The 27,966-nt window shown below is 35.2% G+C and overlaps 1 protein-coding gene and 1 long non-coding RNA gene across 6 annotated transcripts in view; one reads left to right on the top strand and one right to left on the bottom strand.

Moving 5' to 3' along the window:
* LOC134793738 (protein still life, isoform SIF type 1) overlaps positions 1 to 27,966 on the bottom strand; it is a 158,296-nt gene that overhangs the window by 128,879 nt on the left and 1,451 nt on the right. For all 5 annotated transcript variants that reach the window (XM_063765398.1, XM_063765397.1, XM_063765394.1 and 2 more), the window contains 3 exons: positions 10,367 to 10,481; positions 9,882 to 10,029; positions 773 to 957 (listed from right to left, as the gene is read on the bottom strand). In XM_063765398.1, coding sequence (XP_063621468.1) covers positions 773 to 957; positions 9,882 to 9,991 — 295 coding nt within the window. In that variant the 5' untranslated portion in view covers positions 9,992 to 10,029; positions 10,367 to 10,481. Of the gene's footprint in view, positions 1 to 772; positions 958 to 9,881; positions 10,030 to 10,366; positions 10,482 to 27,966 lie in introns of those variants that run through there.
* Positions 1 to 27,966, top strand: part of LOC134793770 (uncharacterized) — an 86,162-nt gene that overhangs the window by 23,706 nt on the left and 34,490 nt on the right. The gene's annotated exons all lie outside the window — the stretch shown is intronic.

Genomic DNA, 27,966 nt, shown 5'->3' on the forward strand with positions numbered 1-27,966 from the left:
AGAGTATCTTCCAAATTGCCCTCCTTTGTAGATGGTACATACGCTAGCGTGGAGATAAAACTAGTGTCAGGTAAATGTTATACGGAGTAGTCGAGATTTAAAATAAATCTTTACGTATATTTACTTTCGTTCTATCTTGAACTCGAATTGTCTTTTGAACTGTAATGCTACGTATAATCGTATAATTGGTTCATAAACATTCCGCTTATTATTGATTTTTTCAAAGATGCATCCATAAAGAAAATTATATGAGGCCCACTATAATCGCGCATATTATTACAATCTGCAAGGTATATAAATATTAGGGTATTACATACTTACATAGATACTTTTGTATGACGTGCAACTTTCATACCGGAAGTGGCGAGGTCGAATCCCACCTCCTCGTATTATTAGTTATACTGGATTAATATATGGAATATATATTTACCAGGCACATTTCGGTGAAGGGAAATTCAAAAGGCGTAATATTTGTCAACCGACTTTAAGTCAATTGTGGGGATTATAGTCCAATCCCTTATCGTGCATGAATGAAGTCCTGTGCCCAGTAGTGCGACGTTATTATATCGATCATAAATCATAAGTGTCCTATCCATCGAACACATAATAAAACTACTGCACTTACTTAAATACTTCGCTGGCTCAGCGACCCGAAGTGGATCTTGGCCTCCGACACTAGATTTCGCCATTCGTTCCTATCCTGTGCGATCAGACGTCATTCAACCGCTTGAATGTCGCACAGGTAAAACTAGTGCAAAATTAAGATAATTACCAGGTTGCAATAGCCGCACGTCGAGGATCTTGTCGACCTGCGAGTTGTAAGCGGTGATGTGAAACACGCACTCCGGCGAGTCCTGCACACACGTGATGTTCACCGGCACCAGGTCCTCCGACACCTGCTGCCACTTGACCGTACCCGCGCCGGACGCGGACACGTGGAACACTTCCGCCCATAGTCTGGAAAAGATTATTGTTAAGTCTCAAAGTGTTGGTAGGATATCGAGAGACTAAATCGAACTTACATTTTGAGTTCAAATTGCGCCAATACACGTCCGAATTATAACAAAATGAGATCATACTCGTATTGACATAAAAAAATGTAAGTTCAAATTAGCCTCCAAGTCAAAAGTTACATCAACAGATTTGTATAATAAACTATATTTTTTTTTTAAACGTAATAAGTGTAGCTTTACGACTGTAATTTTTGTTTTCAGATTCCTGCTACATTTAAAAAAAAAGTTGGTATTTATAAAAAAATCAAAAATACGTATTTCCTAGTTTATTCTTTTTATTGTTAGAAAGTGCATTGTTTTTGTTCTAAAAATAGATTCCTCACCCTCAATTTATCCGAAAATGATATATTACATGCCCTAATAGGTATAGTTTTAGAGAAATGTTGCTCCAAGTGAAGCGCCGCAGCGTCGAACTTCCTCCCTCCCCCCCACTAAATGAGAGGTGGCTCTCGACGGCTCCCGGTCTGTATCTGCTCAAGACCACCTAAGAATCAACTGTGCCAAGTTTCAGCGCATATATAGTCACAAAATGCAAGGTGTCGTGCACTAACAAACCAGCTAATTAAGGAGGTTGACAATCAAATGGTATCCGCGTCAACGTTGCAACAGTAACGCTGCTGCAGTCCGAATGCAGTATGTATGTATAAACTCTTTATTGTACAAAACACAAAACACAAATTTATGGCACAGGATAGGCAGTACAAAGGCGAACTTATCCCTTTAAGGGATTTCTTCCAGTTAACCTTTGAGTAGATGAGAATTGGTGAAGAACGGTAGACAAATATAGCACTGTGTTGTGTGTGTACGATAGGCTAGAGGAAACTCAATAAAATTATAAAAGAGGGCATAAATGAATAATATAAGATAGAAATGAGAAGTAATAATATAACAAATATATAGAATACCTACGTTAAATATAATAAATATATAATAGTCACGAACAAGTTAATTACGGTCCGATAGCCACAGCTTTTTTAACTGCCCCTTAAGCGACGCAACGGACTGCGATTGCCTTAAGGAGGGAGGCAACTCATTCCAAAGTTGAACAGCTCGTACCGCAAAAGATTTACCATACGCACGAGATTTGTGATGAGGTGTTGCCACTGTTGCCAGTGCAAGATTGGTACTCGATCGAAGGCAATGGCCGCTACCGTCTGCCATAAACTTGAATTTTTGTAAAAGATAGAGAGGAGAAGAAGGAATAAAAAGAACATTAAAAAGAAGAGAAAGAATGTGCAGATCCCTGCGACGGCAGATGGGATACCAATTAAGTTGAGTGCGAAATAGAGAAACATGATCGCATTTCCTTAGACCGAATACAAATCTTATGCACATATTCTGCAGGCGTTCAAGCTTGTCAAGCAGCTCCTGTCTCAGATCGAGAAACGCAATATCGGCGTAATCGAGAAGTGGAAGTAGAAGAGACTGAGCCAACTTTACTTTTAATTTGAAAATCTTTGCTACCTTTAACGAGCCTGTGCTTAAAATACTTCCGAGCCTCTTTTTATCGTGAGTGTAAATAATAGACAATCAAATAAACGTTGCCTTCTCCATACGTATAGGCGGATTTACGGTGCGGATTTTATATGAGAAATTTTACAGTTCAGTACAATCCTGCCAGCTCTTAATATGCATCTACCTACAGAAGTTCTTCGTGCTTGCCACTGATTTCCCACATCAGTTAGCGCACGCAATCATAAATAAGTAATTTATTCGAAATTTATTCGTTTTTGGTTTTAATTTTTCAGCTTTCTTTCATACAAAATGTGACTACGTTTTGACTCACTGCAAAAAAAATTATCTACCTATGCTCTTTAAATGTTTGCCTGCCACTAATTAGCTAAGAACTAACTTCACCAATGTCAACATTAAAAACACGATCTCTTATTACTAATTCCATTAGCCACTATTTTCATGTTTGCTCGCTATAAATCGTAAATGACTTTGACCCGCTATTTGACACAATGGGACCCGTTTTGCGTGTGTCAGGACAACCCCGGTAAACGCACGGAATGGTCCACCCAGTAAATATATAATGATGGGGAGTTGCATGGAAAATGTTTTCTGTACCCTTATCAATTATGCTATGATTATTATTTATAGTTCGTCTAAGCTAACTTTGCACAGGTTTGAATAGAAAGAACAATGTGTGGGGGTGTGATTCGATTATAAACGTCATATTTTCATAAAAATTTTGACATTATAGATGACATCCCCACACTTTGTTCTTGCAAATGCCAAGCAGAGTTGGCTCTATCTGAGTTGAGTCGTTTTATTCGTCGTTGAAAGTAGTAAATTACAAAAAATAAATACATAGTTGACCTTAATTCAACTTCCATTCGTTCATAATTAATTGATTCCATTGTGTTAGGAAAATTGCCCTTATAAATTGTATCGTACATTGTACTGTATTCATTTTAGACAAATATATACCTACATAGTTTACTTACGCCAATGCAATCATGTAACTTAAATTAAAACCGACTCATTTTTATAACACAATGGAATCAATTCCACATATAAATAAAGAATAATTACAGTTCTTAATTATGTACAGCTCCATATGTTCATATTTATTTCGCAATTCAACCTAAACCGGTTTTCCAATATTTCACAAAAGTCAAACACATATTAACGTACAGCTGTGGTATGTAATGTATAAAAGTATTGAACAACGGTTTTTGCACCAAAAATATATTATCTCATTTTAAAATCAAGCAGTCACGAAAAATATGAAAAAGTTTATGTTCTGGATCGCAGTTAAAGTTTTGGAAAGCATGATCAAAAACAAATTTAACTGCAGGCTCACATCCATCGCATCGAATTTCTCAAAGCTCTTCGTTTTAATGCCTTTCAAAACACCTGTGATAGTAAACGATTCCTGTCATATGCAGAACCACATTCAAACCTTCATTTTAGTCACTGCAAGAGTGGCATTCAAACTTTGAAAATCAATTTCAATTTCAATTTATTTATTTGTCGAAAAGCAGGTTGTGTTACAAACAGGTGTTACATACATATGTATATTTAAGTGCACCACTTTTGGCCATATGAAGCATACAAATATTAAACGTTAGTGACGGTGTAGCTCATGAGATTCAAATTAATTGTCATCATCATAATAATAAATCGTTGCTTATCATGAACAGTGGTAGAACTAAAAATGAAATGCTATTGCATTTAATATTATATCTTTTACTGGTAAGATTTAAAGTCGAATGGCATTTCATTTTGTTTTGTGTCACTATTCATGATAAGCGTCGAAATGTCAATTATTTAAATAGGTACACAATTCTAATCTAATTTTGATTTTGTTTTATTCTGAGTGGACCTCGCTTGCGACAACACTCGTATATTTATAAAATGTGAGCGACTTTTTTTACCTAATTTCAAAATTCAAAAGATTCAAAATTCAAAATTATTTATTTTTAACACATGTTTACAGACATAGGTGCCGAATCCTCCTTTTAAGTTAATAACTTGTGTTAGGTGGTAGTGGTACTCGCTCTTTCATACAAGGTACAGCGCTAAAAATAAAAATAACCTATAACTTAATATAGGTAATCTTAAAATGCCTAATATTTTAAAAATAAATGCCTTAATTCATTTTAACAAAAAAAAATATATTAAATAACATACCTAATGATTAAAACTAATAATATAAACGAAACTAAAACTAAAATATGACTTAATAAATCTAGAATAAAACTTAAATAAAGTTAAAAATGGCCCCTGCGGCATACTCAGTACCGAAGAAGCTGGCAGCATTTAATCACTGGATTGTTACGCTGATTCGTTGAGCGAGGAAGCTGTCTGCTCTTCGGTCTCTTGTAGCGTCTTCGAGTCTCTTTGACAGGTCTTTGAAGAGACTTAGAGTGCCAGGGCGAGACATTAAGTATATCAAATTCAGATTTTTTAAATGTGAATGCCGCTTCAAGGCATTCACGAACTTTTCATTACATTTAGAACACGTCTCTTGGTTCTGACTCGTTCTCATTTTGAATCACATAAAGTACAAATGCAACAAATCTTGAGCTGCTTTTAGTTTTAAAAATCGGAAAAACTAGGGCATTAAATTCTGGATTTTTCGTGCGATGTAATTATATAGTCAAATTGTTTCAATGATCAGTGAGATATTTTAAAAGAATACGACCTGCTCTGTTAGCTTGTTTGCATTTTTAAATAAAATTTAACCTGAAAGATCATCCGAGAATGATAAACTTAGCTAAAACCTCTATGATATGTACAGTCAAGTGTAAAAATATGAGTGCACACATCATACTCAAAAGTATGTCCCATAGCTCTTATGTCAGCGGGTAGTTAAGAACTATATGGGATAGATATATTTTTGAGTAAGTTATATGCACCCATATTTTTACACTTTAGTGTAGGTACCTAGTAGGAAGTGAGATATTCGCATAGACGTTCCATATTTTAAATATTAAAATATGAAGTAAGGTTTGTAGACTCAATATTTATGTAGTTTGATTAATCTTGCTCATTTAAATTTTTATTTTTATTTTACCAACTTTAAACAAAATCTGTTTTGCCCTATGGTTGACTAATAAAAATGATAATGCCTTAAGTTAAGGCATATAATACACCTTTTGTACTTATTTTAAGTGTGCAATAAAGTTTAAATAAATAATCATGAACTTGAACCAAAAATGTTGGTTAATGTTATATAAAATATTTGTCTGTAACTTTAGAAATGTCATATTTTAACTCATTATGAATATTATGATCATTATGATGATGATAGATTTTGTAATTTGTTAACGTATTGATATTGGTATGATACAACCTTGTCCTAAGAATACCGCAAAAAGTATTTTTTTATCGCTTTTTTTACGAAACATATTAATCTCGAGTCAATTTTAAACGATGAAATACTTCGTTACCTTTTGCCTTTGCAGTCAAATGTATTATTTAACGTTTTATTCCTAAAATAATAATGTTTATATAGTGTTTATGCAAATCGTATGAATCAAAGAATTCGGCAATCAGTATGAATATATTGAATATCCTCTTAACTTTTTTTATTATTGATTTATTTATCGTATGGCATATGTACATATCACCGGATTACTCGTACATATAAAAAGGAAAAATTTAATCATACGAAGAAAACTTTGCCAATTAGGTTTTTCAATTTACATACAAATAAGGACATATTTGTATAAAATTACAATTCCAATGATAGAAATCCACAACCATTACAGTCGGTCGCCATCAGATATATCGGAGCGGCCGAGGTATTCACAATATCTGAACAAGCACTCTAACGCCCCGACAATAGAGGCGTGGTCAGATATTTGTGAGGACCTCGGCCGCTCCGATATATCTGATGACGACTGTACAGGAAAACATCGTTAAAAGTTCAGCTGACTTATCTATTCAAGTTTACTTAAGAAAATTGTATTGGCGGATAAGAGCTTTGCAATAAAATTACATTTTCGATGCACAACCCAGACAAATAAAGGGCGTATTTTGATTGAAATAACAAGTTATGCATTTGATCTAGACTTGTTATGGGCAGAGGTCGGACAAATGGCCGTCATTACTCGCAAGAATGTGGACATGAATCCTAAATTGATTAAATAATTAATCATTTAATTAATTTCTTACCTGAGGTTTAATTTCGATTCCTAATCAATAAATAACACAAAGATTTCTTATAATGTAAATTTATTAAAGAAAATAATCAGTATGTTTTCCAAATTTTCTGTAGGTACTAATTTTTTTATATCAAAAATATATTTAAGTGCTATTTATTGACTAGGGAACAAAATTAAATCTCAGATAAGAAAATTATTAAAATAATTAAATGATTAATTATTTAATCAAATTTGGAGTCATGTCCACATTATTGCGAGCAATGACGCCAATCTGTCCGATCTCTGGTTATGGGTATGGGTATAATCTGTCAGAGTTCAAAGTGACATTTCTCCAATCAGAAACTTCACTTGTCACTGATTAAATAGTACCTATTTTACATGTCACCACATTATATCTAATAGAATCACACATTATTATTTTAAGAATGAAATATTTCTTATTTTGAGTGAAATTATGTACCTACATAAAATATCCAGTAAAAATCTAGATCAAATTCATGTCCTATTATTACAGTCAGAATACGTCTCCAGGTCTAGTTTAAAATAAGTAGGTATTTACTGCTTAGTTTAAATTCAGGAACAAACAAGGTAGCAGTTGGTTAAGAAGTTACGGTGAGGAATTGCCAGAGTCAAGCCTCAAGGCAACTTCTGCAGTGCGGAAGATATACGTACGCGGTAAACTTTTCTTTACATAATCTTCTTACTGTAGCACAGAATAAGTAATAGTATTTCCAGTAGAACAGACACCTCAACTCGACCCAAATGGAGATACCTCACCTCGCGGCGGCGGCGGTATGTTGTCTATATTCGATTAGCATTGTATTAGTTATGTCATGTATGTAAATAAATACTTTGGGAGCAATCTTACATATATCGACCTAGCCCCAAACTAAGCAAAGCTCGAACTACGGTTACTAGGCGACGACACATTTACTTACAGATGTAGTGCATAATAGGCCTGTTGCAAGTATTAACAAAGAATCACGGAAATAATGGTTTCAAAGAAACGTATATGTTAATATGATTCTAAAAAATGGCCCAATCTCAGTATAAACTGAAGGATTATTAATATATTCAATAAAATAAAACTGCAAAATTCTCCAATCGGCCATTATTATTAAAACGCCCATCAGAAGCGTTCCAAACAGTGACGTCATCAATCCATAACATATTTCTTAGAGCAACATAGACAACCTCATTGACCGAAATCCATACGTTCTCACAAAAGAGTTCGAAGGTGCAAAAAAAATGTTATTTCGCCACTAAACATTTATTACGTCCAAAAAATATTATTACACGATATAAAGGAGATATCTATTTGTTATTATCTAAATAAAATTCTAAATAATACGATATTTCACCAACAAACTTTTTTAATTATTTGGCTGAATGGAACTATCATTGCCATGTTGGCTGTCGTAACTAGAAAAAATGAAAAAGTAAAACCTTTTCACTCAAAATTTACATGTATCTAAATAATTCATCTTAAATTGCAACCGTGTGAGAGTTTTTGTGTAAAATGAGTTATTGTGATACATTTTTGTAATGTATTTATCATCCCTAATCGTAACGTAATATATGGTGCTGAATTAACAATATCATTCGGATTCAAGGGAAATTCGTAACTGTAAGTATGTAAACAATGTCTACCACCATACCACCAACTAAATGGTGACGTCACAAATGTCGTGCGAGGCGTTTTCGCGCGAGTTTTAAACTAGCTATAATAAAATGCAATTATTTATGTTAAATCTTATGAGTATAGCTGAAATATTGTGTTTTTCGGAACCAATACAAGTGTACCGACAATAATAAAAGGGATTTCAAAATTTGTCATCAGGCCTATTGTTCTCCATCGTGTTTTCTCGGAAACGTTCGTATTTATTATGCTACTTCAGTCAACCGCAGTACTGTACCGAGACTGACTGAAATAGCAAGACACGTTCGTGCGTATCCGTGAAAATGCGATGGAAAATAATTATGCACTACATGTGTAGCCTATATTATTTATCTTCAAGGTCTTCCAGGGTCACCCTGAACCTTCAACTCACTGTCGCAGCGTATATTTCATTCGTACATCTTAATATCACTCAGCCCCGCGACGTGACCAAACCACTGGAGGATGCCTGTCTCTGTGCCTCTTACTACTACATAAATCGTCGCTGACCGCATTATGTAAGGTTTATATGGGTAAGTGAGGCTGCGGGTTAAGTTTGGCTTTCGCTTTTCGCTTTTGGGAATGTTTACACATTGATTAGTGTTTATTGCGAGTTCGAATTTGTTACTTGCTTTTATTATTATTATGAGCCCGTATTGTCCCACTGTTGGGCAAAGGCATCCCTCTTATTCTTCCACGTATCCCTATCCTCAGAAGCCTCCCACCAGTCTCTGTCAAAACTTACGTTACTTGCTACTTACGTTTAATACTGGTAAAGGTATGAACTCGCACTAAACACTAATAGGCTAATCAAATTAGATTTTATCCAGGAATTAATTCCCAGTAAGCTGGGAATCGTCTTAATACCTTCATTTGGTTCCAAATTTAATCCGAGTTTTCTCCATTCCTGGAGTTGTGGAAAAAATATGCTCTTTTTCAATTTTTTGCTTGTAGTTCAAAAACAGTACGTGCGACGAAAAAATTTGCTCTAATCAAGATAAAAATTGATATCTGAGATACCTTAATATGAATTCGTAGTTAACGATTATAAAAAATGGCCGCCACTTTGAATGTCTTTTTTTTTTGGTATAATTGTGTTAAATCCGATTTTTTTTCACTAGTGTCTGATCCACAACCTTGCTGGTAGTAGTGATATTGTAATTATTGATGGTGGGATAGATAAAATGGGTCCAAGATAAAATGTATATCCCAAGGCTCCCAAAATGTATCCACACCTCCTGGGATAGCAAACTCAGATTATACGCATTTAGGATCAAATGAAGTTATCAAAATGATTTCCAGCTTGCTGGGAATTAATTCCTCAAAACTCGTTTTTGGATCTAATTTGACTGGCCTATAATCTGTGGGCCCCGGTATGAATGGTATGCAAGTGTAATGCCCGAATAGATATCGTGCTATTTTTTATACCACGTCGGTGGCAAAAAGCATACGACCCGCCTGAAGGTAAGCAGTCATCGTAAGCTATCCAAAAAGAAAATAAGTATTTAAATTTTCGCGCTTATTAAATAAAAATAGTCCCAGTCTCGCAACTGGGTAAGTCGCCCAAAGTAAGGTATGAGCAATTGAGCATACCGCAATAGGTGTCCGTCGCGGCGGCGCGAGTTCTGCCACGGGCTGTCTTCATAGCGGTACGCCTTGCGCAGGATGGGTGCGCAGGAGCACGCCGATAGCTTGTTGCCCATCGTACGTGTTCCGCACTCGGCGCACTGCACTATGCTGCCTGTAATAACGTCAACAATTAATACAATTGATCGCACAGTTCAACAACATATATTAGAGTCTAGTCTGACAAATCAATTTTGTCAAAAACACGAGAATTAATAAATTATACACATGCCACTTTTTGGGGATATAATACTAGCATAAAAAAGAATTCAATTCTCATTCAATAATTTCGTACTTTTTCGTAACTCAGTAATATTTTTAGGACAGACAGCGAAATTCCACTTAGGTATATTGTACAAAACGAATTTTATCAAAAACAGCTGAAAAAAAAATGACTACAAAATAAAAATCAAGCCAATTACATTTAAAAAAATGTGAAAATGTAGTCATACCCGCGGTGCCGTGATGTCACCAGGTGCCATCGGAGCGCGAGAGCGAGTGGCCGCGGTTGAGACTCTGCGACCGCTGAGTGCCGTGGCGGTGCTGATGCCTCACACTGGCGCCATGCTGCAACCCACCACCATGTAACACCTATTCACCAGCTACAGTACTTGACTGGAATATTAAGGTATTCTTTCATTTTACCAAACATCATTTTATCGAATGTGTCATTTGCGGAAATTTTGTAGAAAACCGGAGATAGTTTAGGCCAGTTTTATAGCTCTTCTTTAGAAATGCTGCAGATGCCGACCTATATGGATACTCCGATGCAGACTGGGCAACGGGTTAAATATTTCAGCCAAAAGCACAAGAGTTAAAAATACCGCGAATGTATTATTATAGCGCCTATCGTCGCATATCGTGGTAGTAGGTATACAGGTTAATTAAAGAAACATGATCAGGAGCAAACATTTCCTGACACTATAATTAATCGCCTTTTATACAAGAGTTATGCAAAACTAGTTAAATCTTTATAAAATTGTATGCTTTAATAGTATTAGAAGAAACCCGCCACAGGTACCACCAACAATTAATATAGTACTAACTCTGTTGTTTAAATGGAAAAATAATTATCTTATCAACAATCGAGCTAAAAATCTTTTTATTAACTTTTAGTTACAAGGTTCCCTTTACAATTTGTCTTCGGGTCATGGTTTATTATAATATGCATTGGAATTATTGTAGCTTGGTGTACATAATACCTAGTAGTATTAAAAATACCTACTTTCAAATTTGATAGGGACTGGTTTTGCACTGATGCAAATTAAGCATGGAAATCTCTAAATTATTATATTCCGTTAACGACGTTTGGTAAAATGATAAAAATACCTGTGCTCAATCGTACTCTTTTTTTACATAATTATTAAATTGAATAGATATTTACATGTAAACTTTAAAATTTTCTGTGTAGAGAGTTTGCAAAAACGTGCATTGATCAACATTGGTATTGGATTTAGGGATATAATTAACGGTTTAACATTCTAATAGGGAAATACTGTAGCTTAAACAAATAGTAATTACGACTCCATAACATGCAAAAAAATATTATATTATTATGGCTATTTCTACAAAATTACTTATACTGAGGGAAGTAGTGTCATAAGGTGCAAATTTTGGTATCGGATTAATTCACTTAGCACAGATGTAATATACGTAAAGCTAAGCTATTTGAGCCCGGTAGACATCCGCCACCCCCTGGCAGGTAGGCAGGGGGGCAGTCAAAGTAATTTGTAATGGATCAACTCCTTTTTAACCACGTTAGAGGATGAATTTTTAAAAACGCTGAAATTACTTTTCTTGTATTCTAGTAATATGCACATATAAAAAGTTTCAAGCCCCACACTCGAAAAATTTTTTGATCTCCATACAAATTTTCAACCCCTATTTCGCCACCTTAGGGGATGAATTTTCAAAAACGCTGAAATTAGTTTTCTTGTATTTTAATAGTATATCTTTTAACGAAGTTTGAAATTCCTAGCTTAAAATAAAACATGAACCCCATACAAACTTTCATCCCCTTTTTAACCCCCTTAGGGGTTGAATTTTTCAAAATCTCTTCTTATCTCTTGTACACATTATAAATGTAACCTGGTGTGCAAATTTCAACTTTCTGGCATTTCTAGTTTCGGCTGATAATAGTAATAGTTGAATAAAAAAATAGCACGCCGGTTTTGATTTATTCGTCAATATTTTTATTTTTTTCTATTAATCTGTACATCAAAGGTCTCAAAAATGAATTCCTCATGCCCGCTTTATCTGGAATTGATACCAAACTCGAGGTGGTAGGTAAATAGAAGCCGATATGCGGCGTGTAACTTTGGATGCCCCCCTGCCTACCCACCAGGGGGTGGCGGATGGCTACCGGGCTGGATTGGTTTAGCTTTACGTATACTACATCTGTGCCAAGTGAATTCATCCGATACCAAAATTTGCACGTCCCATACATTTGATGTTTAAAACACTAAAACATACCAACTTCATGACAAAAAAAGCAATTTTAATAAAATTTTATAAGTTATAATTAAATTATGAGATTTATGATAATGATGCGAAATATGAACTGACATGCAAATCACTAAGATCGTACTGGGTACATGTTTAGTAGTCCCCGGTATCGTCACAATGTAGTTAAATTTATAAAGACATTATTGATAGGTATGTATAAATATTATTATTTGCGTGTCTTTCCCGTCCACACAACAGTGGTGTTCCAGACATTTGGGAGGCGTGCGCGGAGAGTTTCACCTGACCGTTGTCTGTCTGTCTGTGTGTAATCAAATCTTACAAGTTAAATTTGATCCACTTCCCGGTTTCCGATTGAGCTGAAATTTCGCATACATACGTAAGTCGGGTGACAATGCAATATTATGGTGTCATCGAGCTGATCTGATGATGGAGACCGGAGGTGGCCATAGGAACTCTGCGATGAAACAACGCAACCTAATTGTGTTAGGGGTTTTTAGAATTGTCTCGATGAGTATTAGTTGTCTGTCGTAAGAAAAGTACAGTCAGCGATAAAAGCTTGTACCAAAAATGAAATTTTTGCCAAAAACTTTTTCATATTATGCCTTGCCGGAAACGGTAGAAGAGATAGGTCAGAACCGGCAACTACTACCAATTTTCAGTAAGTTGACTGTACATTTATTTAATCTACTACGAGCGTAAGGAGCTATGGAGCATCGTTGTATGGAAAAAAATAAAAATTTCATTATCAATGTGGAACCGGTACAAAAAGTTGCAGTTTGTTATGTATTAGATTATAGTGATTATATCAAGTTTCAAAATAAACACTATCTACCCAGCGGCTAAAGAAATTAATAAATGTAAATTTTCATCAATTATTTAAATACATATACTATTTCACTATTATGTGTACATTTTATTGAAATTATATAATACTTAATAAGCGTATAATAAGTTATTACCAAAATTTTTGTGCCTTTTTCAATATTTATGAAATAATAAAATTTCAAACTTTCATATTAAACAGCAATTTCATGCAAAACAAGGAAAGTACTACAGTGTAAAAAAATTATGAGTAATTTTTTTAGACGTTCTTGTGCCAAAGTAACGATGTTATTGATTACGAAAAGTATCATTTTACTGCAAAAAATGGGTTACGTAAGTATATGTTTAAATAAGCGACAAATTTTGCCCTTCGGCGTCGCTTACGCCCTTTTTGGGTCATGTTCACGCGTATGTTAGGCATATATTAACTTTTACTAGCAGTATTTTTATTATCTTATCACGTTCAAAATAGTTTTCACGGTTCTGTAATACTCATACTCATATTTCATTGATAAGTTGTAAACTCCAATTTGTGCATAATATCCGGGTTAAACGGCCTTTTCCATAAAACCCCTAATTACGTTGTTTTACCGTGTCATAAAAATATACGTTATAAACAAAAATAAGTATAGGAATCGAGTATATCTGTAACAAAAAGATGTTATTTAATGAATAAAACTTGTTATAAAGAAAAAGCATACATTAAATTTATGAAAAATATAGGGGGTCCCTTTGTTTCCCATAAAGTTTTAAGTCATATTGTATTGTTTGTCATATTATCGTTAGTCATAAAACTGAAACCGTTAATTTTTCAGGATTTTCGTAAGGTTATTCTATAGATAGGTTAGGTTAGGTTAGGTTTGTTTTATGGCAATCCTGGAAAGTTACGCGTTTCTGAGAAAAACCAATTATGACTAACGAAGATTCGGACAAACATTATATTAACTATGACTTAAAACTATTTGGGAAACAATAGAGACCCAAAATATACATATATTGCTATATATAATCGAATAGTAGAGGACTAAAAGTATATACCAATATTTTTTTATTATTTTTCCCTTAAATAATAAAAAATTAGACATCCTTTTAGATAGGTTTTATTGCTATATTCAAGAATTTTGGATTTCGCTCCACCCTACCCCACACTAGCGTCTTTCGAGCGTCGTCGTCTTGCTAGCGCCCGCGCAACGGCGACGCAACTTTTGCGCTGCGTCAAAGCAACGCCGGCGCGACGGCAGCAGCGTTTATCGAGCGCTAGAGTCTCCACCAGCGTCCACGTAGCGACGACGCGACGTATCTAACGTCTTTCGAACGTCGGCGTCTTGCCAGTGTCTTGTCAGCGCCTGCACAGCGTTCTTGCCCTGGCGCGGGCGCTGACAAGGTGCTGGCAAGACGCCGCGCCGACGTTTGAAAGACGTTAGAGACGTTGATCGGACTAATGAAAATGCCCCCAATTAATAATAGCATTAGATTTGAAATAAACATCAGGGGCAAGTTTTGGTATTGCTCGTATTATTAGTTGGTATATCCTAGACGTATCTTATTGGATTAAATACAATTTTTTTAAACTAAAATCTCGTCCTGTCTATACGCACTTGTCGTGTAAGTTGTTAAATATACCCCCTGTCCTTACTATCCGGGACCTCAAACTATCTCCATACCAAATTTCGTTTAAATTAGTTAAGCAGTTTAAGCGTGAAAAGTAACAGACAGTGTTACTTCCGCATTTATAATATTTGTAGGGTTAATGTATACGTATAGGTGCATCGAACTACATAATAGGCTATTTGACTACTAATCAAATCAGTTTCATTTTTCGAACTGTGAATTTATATGAAACACTAGCATGTGACGTCACGATAAAATTACCTACTCTTTATAGTATTATACGGGTTTTAAAAGATAAATTGTGTCTAAAAATAACTGCTGCCCACGTTTCTCTACTAATCTTCTGGTGCTTTATTTCGTGCATGTTATAAAATAATTTATTTTAAATACAGTCAAATACCCTATTGCCTGACAAGACATAATATTCATGAACAAGTTCGTTCATAAAGTGTCCATGCCATTTGGCTACTGGGTGGGTGCATTTTGTTACTTCCGCATTTATAATATTACTAGGGATAATTTTTATTGACTAGATACATCGAACTACATAATTGCATAGATACATTAGTCATGAACACTTTGTTCATCAAGACATATTATTCATAAACAAGTTCGTTCATAAAATGGCCATGCCATTTTGCGACTGAATGTGTATAAGTACATAATAATTTTAAACGTAGCAACCTACGCTCACTGTCGGAGGTCTAATACAGATGCATAATCTCCCAGGTTGGTAATTGTCAACACATAAACAACGACTAACACAATCAAAACCCCACGGATTGCGCTGTCGAGAGACACAAAGCTTTGTTATGATCAATAAACCTATTTTTATCGTACACCCAGCACAAGATATGGAGCGGCATGTTTGCCCTGCATACACAGACGTGGTTTCTAACTGCTTCGACAGAGAACTCTCATTTACAACTATAATAAGTTAATAGCTATAGGTTAACACTTTCCCTATCTATAGTAGTATCCATCATGGTACAGTCAGCAACAGAAGTTGCTAAGCGGGCGAGGTGTTCAAACTTAGCTTAACACACTCTTATTCTCTTAACAATAAAGTCGCGTCAAGATCATTTTGAATACCTGGCCCGCTTAGCAGCTTCTGCTGCCGACTGTATCTAAAACCAAGTTACTTAGTGTATGCGAAAATATACATTTTTGAGCGTTCATGCAACATTGATTGACCTAAGAGTAATTTACACTTTGTAGGTTGGCAGCGACCGTGTTATAATTGTGAACAGCAATGAATGCCAATTGTAATGGATGAGTTGAAAATGGTGACAGAAAGATACGAGTATAAAGCATTCTCTTAACACAAATTGTAAAATAAGTACATATATGGTTATTAGCTATTTAATTTGCTCCGTAAATAGCTAAGTAAATCCGTAGTTATTAGGTATATTAAATAGTTAATCATCGTAAGATTAGCAACGTATATCATACCTACTTTATTCAGAAAATCGATTTATATTCATATTGTTTATTTCGAAATAAATATTTCCCGGTTTAGAAGCCCCACAGGCTCGGTTGCAGCGCTAGGAGGTGCTAATCCGCCGGTCAATTTCCCGGACAATGACCGCCCTAACTAAAATGCCGATAACTGCATCTGCAGCTCGCTCCATTTCCCAATATCTTGATCAAACTGGGTGTAATATATATTCAAATTAGTTCCATCAGTAAAAAGAGTATCGATAGAGCCATATCCATAATTCGTAAGTTTATCTTGCGAGATTTATCTTTAGATTTTGAAAGTCATTCTACCTTTATATTATGAAACGTTTTCATTTCTAAGTTGCAAACAAGGCATAGAGGCAATAAAAAACTGCCCGAGGCATAAATGGCCGGGTCTTCAATTGTGTTATATTCGGCTATGTGGGTCAACTGAGTTTGATCACGTTTGGCTTCACCTAAAACTGCTTATGCTAACGCCGTGAAAACACCTGATACCCCACATATTACGGTATTGTCAAACACGAATAATTATGTATTGACGGACGATCTCAACTAGAACATCAAGTACATCTTAAATCAAGAATATTTATTTAATTCGAATTCTAATATAGATTTATATTAATGAGTGTGAAAGTATTTAGCATGATCTTACAAGTTATCGACCTGGACCTCGTTATGCTTGGAGCACTTAAAGGGGCCCACTGATTAACAGTCCGCCGGACGGTATCGGCCTGTCAGTTAGAACAAAATTTTGACAGTTCCGAACAACTGACAGGCCGATACCGTCCGGCGAACTGTTAATCAGTGGGCCCCTTCACTTTTAAATACTCGTATTATCAGAAACAATCCCAGACTAATGATGTTTAAGAAACAGATACTTATCTCAAATTCGATAGATATAGCCTTATTTACATTATTATAGTAAGTCTGTCTGTAAGTGGTCTCAAGGAAAACGTGTCGTATTCTGCTTGATCAATCGTCCCATTAGCGTATCTCAGAGAAGTGGCGTTTTAAGTCTGTCGATTCGCGGTGCAAATCAGGCGTTTGCATAGCAGACACTTTGTAGAACCCTCACTATCATCAAGATAAAGCAATGATTCATCGATGCTGTCATCGTTGTAAAAGGCGTATTAAAAATGCTGAACCCTCGCTTGATTTCGTGGCAAATGGCTTCTCTTATGTATGAATAACAACTTACTCAATTTTTGTTATTTAAAATTTTGATTAGGTACAATATATAATTACGACACAAACAGAACACACTGTCACAAAACATTACCATCTTACATATCTATAGTATAATATTAATTAACAAGTGGTGTTGTTATTTAGCGTACTTGTTTAAACAAACGTGTAACATGCATTATTGTTGTTCGTTCAACGGTGCAGAAGGTTTATTTTACACAATATTATTTTTATCTTTATTTAAAGGAACAATTTACCCATGGTAATAATAGACATTCACGAGGAGGGAGGGGGATAGACACTCCATGTGCAAATTAATTTGAAACGAGTACGAACCTCAAAATTGTTCCAATTTTGCGCAGAAAATTTAGCAGCCTCCACGCTTTCTTTAGCACCCATATTTATGAAGTAGTGATATCACTCGAATGACAATTTGGATACGATGTTTGTGCTCTGAGCGATTCGTGACACTAATATTGCACTACGACTTCTCTCGAGCGAGAGTCGACTTTAATAAGCATTCAAATACCTCTATCTAACGTCGGTGGTGATTCGCAAAACTTAAAAATTCACAGCGTCGAATAGAAAATGAGTTGCGTGCTGCAGCGAGCGGGCGCACGGGGCCCGCGAGTGCAGGCGCGGCTTGTAAACAGAGCCAGCTGCTGGCTCGGGCGGGCCCAGTGGCGCCTTGCCCGCGGCCGCGCGCCGCCTCCTGCCCGTGCTGCCGCCCGCTTCAAGACACCCCGGCCTACACCTAACTGTGACCACCACGCACTGTTGGCACCCACACCCAATTCCTCCAATACGATACAAAAATAATAGATTGTATGTTGCGGTGGTGGATCAGACCGATAGCACACCGGCGGCTCGATTAAACGTCAGAGCGGACTGGGTCGCGGGCGCCCGAGCGCGAGGCAAGCGTGCGTGGCGACTGGAGCCGAGCCGAGTGCGCACGGCGCGGCGCGCAACGCTCGCAGCGCGACGCCGAGACGCAGCGACGCCCAAGCCTAGCGACCGCGACGGCACAGGCTCCGTCTATCTCACGACTAACACCTTCATATACTTCATATGTTCATTCAAGATCATACGCGTGTAGGTTTTATTATCTCTTATAAAATTGAAATTTAAAAAATCCCCTTTGAAAGACTTTGCATAAAAAAATATTAATAAATACATATTAGTAAGATCATCAATGAATATTCGCAGCGGTGCGGTGGGGGCGGCGGCGTGCGCGCGCACTCTTAGCGAGACAACATTCGATTTTGGTCCATGACTGTTGGATGCTTGCCGTGGCCCACCGAGTGTTTTAATAGTTCATTCTAGCCTGACACGGAGATTGGCCGCTTATTATTTAATTCGTCGATGCTTCAAACATCCCCAACACCTAACTCATTCCTCAGAATCCAAAAAGCATAAGCATACTCCGGAGAATCTATTTAGGCATTTGTATATTAATAAATATATCACTTAATTACATTATAATTTTCTAATCTCACAAATAATATAAATGGCTTATTATTTAGAAATACCATCTTTCTTTTCTATCAAATCAAAGAAATGTATTATGCATAAAAAAATATTTGACGTTAGTCGCAATAGGTAACTAAATTGGATATAACGGCGTAAATGAATACCTACTATCTATAGGTACCTACTTCTTTTAAGAGAATTTTGCCCACATCCCAACTTTCGTTAACTTTTTATTTGTTTCTACTTCGACAAACATGCTCCCCTTTCGTACCGTTGCAATTTGTATATTTTGCTATTTAGTGCACTGTGCCGCTGTGCCTGCTGTGCCTGCCCGATTTTGTATGTATGTATGTATAAACTCTTTATAGTACAAACCACAAAACACAAAAACGTTTGTTTTTGTTGTTTTATAGATCCATTTATTTTGTAGACTTTTTTCGGGAAACTTATTTTAATGAATATCTTAAAAGAAACCTTACTATCAATATTTTTCTTCTACTCATAATTTTTTATGATAAGGTAACAATACCTAATATTAACAAATAATATCTGGGAGAACCGAGCTTTGCTGATATGATAAAATCGCGTTTTCCCAGAGATAAGAGTTTTCCGTAGCTAGATTGATTTGTTGCCCCCGAAAACCCCCATAAAACAAATTTCATCGAAATTTTTAGAGCCGTTTCTGAGATCCCCGAAATATTTAGGGTGATTCACTTTTGTATGGAGAAAAAAAAGTTGTAATATTTTTCCTGACTTTGCTCACCAATAGAGTCTAAGTCCACACTAAAAACTATCTATTTCAATTTTCAAAAGAATCAAATAACGTTTAGAGGTTGCACAAGTTGAAAAGGTAGAGTGAGAACCCCATACATTGCGTGAAAATGAACTATGTTCTAAAATTACAAAATATAATGAACTGATACTAAAATCGAATGAGAAGACTGAATTTTGCGTCTAAAACACGATAAAAGCACTTTTCCTTTGGAAACAGGTGGAAAAACTGAAAAATCTTAATTAGAACATTTATCGAGTAACCAAAATCCAAGTTTACTACTAATTTTAAAATTTATTTATATGTAGAAGGTTCAGTATCACACTATACTCTCCGCTTTGATGGTAGCCGCTTAAACCATTTTCTACCCTCCGATGTAGAGTCGTTGGTTATTTGAAAAATCTTTGTTGATGTTGTGCAACCTCTAAATGTTGACCAATTTTAATTTTCTTTAACGTATAATATTTTTTTATCAGTTAGAACAAGAATTCGAACAAAGTCAGATGAAAATCGAAAATTCGGAAAAATGAAACACCCTAAAATATATATATAAATAAACAAGAATTGCTCGTTTAAAGGTATTAGATGAGTTTTATGTTGAGCATACCTAATAAAAATAATAATAATAATATAGGGTGCTAACCCACTATTCACTATTTAAATATCGTCAGTAAGTAAATCTTGCTAAAGCGAACGTTGTTTGCCCGCAGCTGAGTTTTATCTCCGTATTGGGTGCACAACGGGGTAACTATCCCATTGTCCCGCGCTGGCTGCCACTCAACGTGTGAACTAAACTATTCACTCGTGAGCCTAGGCACAAAGACGGCAGATAAGGCAGCGCGATGCCTAACATCGTTAAGTTGCACCTAAGTGTACTCGTACATACTACAAATGCTAATTTTATAACAACAACTTTACTATATAGATAGAGCACAATACAGTGGCGAGATAATACTTTTTATTAATGATACATTATTAATTAAGGGTCGCAAGTCCCAATTGTCATTTTAATGTTTAAAAAATATTAAAGTTTCAGTCAAGAACTACGAAATCATCGAAAAAAGTTTTGTTAGTCTATGAAAATAATTTATCATACTTTAGAAAATTCAAAAGAAAATAAAACTATTACTGTCTCGGAACCATGTTTTGACCCTCGGTTAATAGAGACCAAAATGTAACGATTTAACAATGTTATGACTCTAGCGGCCCGATTCGAACTTTAAGATACGTCAAATATTACGACTAGATACGATATAGATTAGATATGTCAGTGTGAAAAGTGACGTTTTTGTTTGGAGAAAGCGCCGTGGCCGTAGTTTATGTTACTAAAGGAAAGGAAGCACCACGACTTCGGCAACATCCTGTATACATGTCGCCTTTTCTACCCTGCGCCTTTTCTATGCTCCGCGAAAATCGCGAAATGAATATGTAGGTCAACCTGAATGACTTTTACTATGGACACTTACATATTTGAAAAACCCCCAAACTTTTTCTAGGTATTATGTAGTCAAAACTTGTGTAGGTACTTAAATCCATAGTTACAATGCGTCTTTACTTTACTACATAATTGTAAAAGTTTAGGGGTTTTTAAATAAAATATGTGAGTTTTCTATGGAACAGACATTTTTTGGGGCTGTGTCCATAGTAAAGTAGTTGTAATAACAGTACTACAACTACTTTTCTTCAGTCCAAACTAGTTTTCACAAAGTGTCTTGGTAAAAATTAGAATGAGTTTTTGCTCAAGTAAAGTCGGGTTACTTTAGCCCTGGAGGGTAACTTTGGCCATTGAAATGTGCTCGGTCCAGGTTATATTATTGCACTATAATTATGGAAATATGCCATGAGGTTGGTTTTAGCTAACCTTTGACGTTTTTATGTTTTAGACCCTTTTAAATGAGTGGGTCAAAGTTACCCTGTATTGGGTCAAAGTAACCCGAGTTTACGGTATGAATTTCAAATAAAACTAGTTTTACTAGGCAAAACGCGTTTACACAAATAGCTCAAGAAATTTACAAATCAGCGGAAATAATTCGTGTAGTTTTTAAAATTGGTACAGTTATACCTTGTGTAGTCCAGCTTAACATACTAAAAGTTCTCGATGGTAGGGGGTGTGCTGAGGGTGTAGAGGGGGATTGAAGGTACCTTTTTTCATATTTTTGCTCGAATTTGTACGAATAGCATTATAATTACTTCGAACAAAAGTTTTAACATCAAATTTCCTACATATTTGGTTATGTTTATTTTTACCCTACGATCAGTACCTTAGGAGCTACAGGCTGTTAAAGTTAACGAAGAGATAAAAAATAGACGGTTTAAGAAACCGTCGTTTTTAGGTATAACTGTACGAATTTTCAAAACTACACGAATTATTTCCGCTGATTGCCCATATTCGGCTTAATTTGACGTGGCTAAAAAATAAAATCAATTTTCACGGGCGGGGTCAAAAGATAGGTGCGACGATGAACAAAGCGAGGAGGGTGTTAGGTAAACCGTAACTAAACAGCGCGCGAAGCCGAGCCAGCGAAGTTATGATTTTTATTTAAAAAAGAAGCTTTTTGTATTTTTGTATCGCCAAGTCAAAACTCGTTTTAAACAGTCAATCAAATCACTGGTCAAAATTGGACTGGATCATAAATCGAAACCAAAAAACCGGGCAAGTGCGAGTCGGACTCGCGCACGAAGGGTTCCGTACCATAATGCAAAAAAAAAAAAAAACAAAAAAAAAGAAAAAAAAAACGGTCACCCATCCAAATACTGACCACTCCCGACGTTGCTTAACTTTGGTCAAAAATCACGTTTGTTGTATGGGAGCCCCATTTAAATCTTTATTTTATTCTGTTTTTAGTATTTGTTGTTATAGCGGCAACAGAAATACATCATCTGTGAAAATTTCAACTGTCTAGCTATCACGGTTCGTGAGATACAGCCTGGTGACAGACGGACGGACGGACGGACGGATGGACGGACGGACGGACGGACGGACGGACGGACGGACGGACGGACGGACAGCGAAGTCTTAGTAATAGGGTCCCGTTTTACCCTTTGGGAACGGAACCCTAAAAACCACAGGAGATTCGGAATTATATCACAACATGGATATCTAAAAGCGAAACTCAAAATCTCTACCCAAATAAAAATGGGTTTAAGGCCTGACGAAGTTTTAGCTTGGGAAAACGCATTCAACTTTGGACTCGGTGAAGGTATGTATAGCTAACACATAATGTAGTTTTTAGAATTTTAATTAATGGATAGTGTAAAATAACTATTTTAATGGATTAATTACATCGCGTATAGTGATTTTAAATTGTTTTATCTATACACCCTCTAAGTATGGTGCGCTCAAATCCCCACAATTCAATTACGGCCGGCATAAAGATAAACTGTTTTGTTAGATCAAATTTCTTATCTGTGAAAACTAAACTAAACAACTCTAAAAATAAAGCGATTTGATTGACCTCTATTGAAACATCAATCGAGATGACGTTTTATTCGAAATGAAGTGTCAATTGCAAACAACTTTGGTAAACTTAATATATTTATTTATAGGACAATTATAACTGTGATTATTTTATAGGACAATTTTATACAGATCGATCTACTCCCACAGTAAGCTCAATATCGCATGATATGGCAGTTGGGACCGACTCTAATTTGTGTCTAAATAAACTACGGTTCCTTAGCAACCGGATTTTTTTTTAATAAACGGCTTTGATAATAACGTTAAAGGTTTCATAAGAATGAGTAAACTCAGTTAATTCATAAACGTTAATGCATACAAGTACCTATTATAATTCTGATATGTAACATTATGTATCACATGATGTTAAACTGATAGGTATTCAAATCCAATTACACATAATCCGCTGTAGCTCGATTAATTTTGTCACCGATATTAATTATCGTAGTAAAACATAGTGTAATTCCATTGTTAATAAACTGATGGAATGATTGCATATTTGCACGTTGTTATTGCACGTTGTTATTACTTCGCATTTCAATTTGGCTCTGGTTTCGCCTGTAACTGAAAATCTAAATTTTGATTGATCAAAATGTACAGCTTTTGAAATTACGGAAATTGTTCGTTAGTTATAGGCAATTGTGATAGATTGGTATTTAGAATACATTTGGGTCACATAGAACGTCAAGATATTATAGTCTTACTTCAACACTACAAGACTGTATAAGTATGTGTGACCTAGACCACGTACCACGTAATATTTGGAAAAACATTCAGACATAATGATTATTTTTGAATTATAATTACGTATGTCAATGATAGTATTAATACATTAGGTTAGATTATGTATTAGGTTGTCCATCGCGGTTCAACGGGGGTAACGCAGCAAGTGTGATGGGCACCTTTGCGCCGGGGGCGATGCGGGGTGGGTTATTTGATTAGTTTTTATAGGTTAGTTTAGGTTTAGTAAGTAAAGACACTTTAGTTGTAATTTATAGTTTTAGAATTCTTAGTTCTTAAGTAATTTCCAATTATTATTACGCTGCACAAACTTCTTCAATGATAAATTATTTAACTTGTAGATGTTTAGAGATAAGTACCTATTCAAAGTTTGTTTTGGCTTTGTATTACAACAATGAAATCAATGATAAATAGATTACTTAGGTATATGATAATATATATATTCTAAAGAATATTCTTACCCAAAAAAGAAAACGAGGACGGATTATACATTAGCTACATAATTTTGTTCAAAAGTGCCTGATTTTCTAATAAAATTTAATGTTTCAACTATATGTATAGCTACATAAATATTCTTTAAAGCAAGAGCTCCTGACCTCGTAAGACGCCTATGCCAATTTTTGCGTTTTAGAAATTTGGAACTATTTTTTATTTCTATAAGAGTTCATAACTCGATTTAATTGTACAAGTGCGCGGGGACTTAGGAGGTTAAATGAGCTTGCATCCAGCCTTTTACATCGACCGTAGGTACTGCAAGTCCCTCTGCCCGGTATCGATTTCCGCAAGGCATTGCCCAAATACCTACCCTATCAGGTTGTTCCCTACATCACTAGCACTACTTTTCACCTCGCGTATATTACACGTTAAGGGCGTTTTATGAGCTTCCGTAACATGTCGGTTTAAAAGTAATATCGCTATTGCGAGGCACGTTTGTACGCTGTAAAGATTAAAGTTTATAATACCTCTATTTTATAAAAGTGTAAAATGTAAAGTAAGTAAACACTTTTTACGTAAACTATCAATAAGTACCTTACACTTACAGTTCAAATGTTCTTAATTGATTGAGGTGAGCTATATAATACTTTTAGGTCTACGGGTGGTTGGTAAAGAAGTCGCGTGGTAATTTACTAATAGAAGGTTAATTTATATTTTACATTTTTACTTACTTAACGTAATACAAAATACAAGTCCGCTTCATGCAGCCAATCCTTCAACCAGTTTTAGCTGACCCGGCTGACCGTAATAACTTCTTACCAACTGGCTCAGTTAAACTGTAGTCCCATAATGTCGCAAATGATTGGTCCTTTCAACATTTTTTTTTCAAGAGTAGTGAATTACAGAAATGGACCAATGTACTGCATTTTAAAGGGTCAATCACTGAATACTTTACAAGTTTAAATTTAGATAATTATTTTATATTTCTATTGTAACTGCTATGTTGGTAAGTGTTGCCTAAGATTTTTTTTTTTAATTTACCCCTTAAATATAAATATAAATTATCATTAGGTATCTAATATTATACCTGTCAAACCACAATCATGATATTTATGATTACTGAGGAATCATATTTCCAATGGCTAACCTCACAATACAAACCTTGCCAATGTCAACGATAATATCGTATTATGTATTGTTAATACAGGCTGAGATACAACGAGGGTCACATTGTCGTCGTTAAGTTTGCCAGACATGACAGAAGTGAAAAAACACGTGAGTTAAACCGTAAAATTAACTTGAATGTTAGTATGTCTCACGACGAAGAGCCTTATCTATCTATCTAATCTAATACCTTTAAACGAGCAATTCTTGTTTATTTGTTTATATATGTATATATTTCGGGGATCTCGGAAACGGCTCTAACGATTTCGATGAAATTTGCTATATGGGGGTTTCGGGGGCGACTAATCGATCTAGCTAGGTCTTATTTCTGGGAAAATGTGCAATTTTGGGTTTTTATATGTTTTCCGAGCAATGCTCGGTCTCCCAGATATTATGTATTTGTTAATTCACATACAAATCTTCTAGTTTTCGAAAAAAAATTTTTGGGGTATATTTGTGTTTTACGAGTACTGGCCAGTGAAAACTTTGCCTAAAAGTCAGATATTTTTTCAGTTCTCATGCTCTAAGAGTGGGTCATTTTTGTTCTATGAAGTGTACAGAAAGTTATACGTTTCTGCTGTAGGGCATTTTACTTTCCAAGTACGATTTTTCTTTTATTTTACGATAAGCAATTCAATTTTAGTTTTAAATGGATTTATTTTACAATTTCTATTCTGGTATTTAACTCCCCATTCCATAAATAACGAAACTTTTTCCTAATAAAAACACTTTAAAAGTTTATGCTTAATCATGTTTTTTTTTTATACATATACATACATGTACCTATTTTACTTTTCTCGTATTCGAAATGAAAAGTAGAGTGTTTAACTCGGGTGAACGGCACCACCACAAACTGTCTTGACTGACATGAGTTCCTTCTATCCCTTGGTTAACAATCTACATTAACACATTTATTTGCGATCAAATTTTGTGCAAATATTAAGTATTAAGACTAAATTCAAAACACGTAACTTTTTATTTTTGTTATATAATTTAAAAAATTCACGCTAAAAGCGAACTGTATTTGATGTATAACGACCAATCAATGGCGTTTTAATAACAACACGGAAACACGTCATTATGGTTGCAAACTGATCCCGTGGCGACCTGCTCCGAACTATCTACTCTACTGACACTGACAGAATCACTATTAAACCCGCAATCAAACAATTTAATTCGAAATATTGGGATTTGTATACATTCAATTCAGTACGATAAACTCTTATATTATTAATATACTAGAACAATTGAGCTCGTAAAAGGGGATTAACATCGCATTAAACCCATTTGAATTATGTTCAGTCACCTGCAATAATATGTTACTCTTCGAAGGCCGCAAAAATATGTGACACGCTCTTATGGCTCTACAAATAAGATCGTGTCAGATATTTTTGCGGCCTTCGTTGAGTAACATATTATTGCAGGTGACTGTACCTACCTTTAAGCAGTACATTACATTTATATTCTTACATATGTGGTATATTTAAGTACTTTAGGTTTAGGTTAACTGGAAGGGATCGCTCTTGGGGATAAATTCGCCTTTGTAATACACATTTATGTTTTATCTTATATAACCAATATTCCTTTCTTTTCGTACAATAAAGTGTTTACTTGCTTACTTATTTATATGCAAGTTGCGGATAGTTAAAACAATTGGAATAGTGCTTGGAAATTTCAGGAAACTTTCATTTTGAATAATAGCGATGCCCATACATAAATATGAGAAGTTTCCGAAATTTTGGAAACATTCTGATGGCACATCAGTAAATATTTTTGCTACTTATATAGGTAATATAAAGTCAGATTACCATTTTTAACAGTTATATGTAAGTGCTATTCATATTAATAATATTGTCCTGTCTTTTATGGCTACAAAAGTTACATAGAGTAACTTACTAGACATGAGTGTGTCACTCCATTTTAAGTAGGTACGTTATATCGCTACCTTCTCTAAGTATACGAATCCTGACTAATACATAGTTAGGTTAGGTTTAAAGAAATCAATATTCTCACTGTAGCTTCCCAATATGTTTACGAAAATATAATGTATGTAAGAAAAAACATTGACATGTATAAATTGAATAGTGACATACACAATTTTAACACTAGGAATAAAAATAAATTGGCCATTCCAAGATTACGTTTAAATAGAGTTAATAATATGTCATTTATGGGGAACAGTGTGCGCTTTTATAATAAGTTACCATCTAATTTTACGAAATTGTCAATGAATAAATTCAAGTCAATTGTGAAACGACAGCTGTTACAAAAAGCTGTTAAAGAATTCGTAGAAGATAAGGATGCATTTATGTTAAAGTAGAATATTGTATATATAGTTATAAGATGACATGTAAAAGAGCTAGCTTAAGCCTATTTACAGAATAAACGTTTTGATTTTGATTTTTTGATTTTGGTGTAAATGGCTTATTACACCTACCTTTTAGTCGGAAAATTTCTGCCACCTTTAT

Source organism: Cydia splendana, chromosome 9 (genome assembly GCF_910591565.1).
Source record: "Cydia splendana chromosome 9, ilCydSple1.2, whole genome shotgun sequence".
In the NCBI taxonomy this organism is placed as follows: Eukaryota; Metazoa; Arthropoda; class Insecta; order Lepidoptera; family Tortricidae; genus Cydia; species Cydia splendana.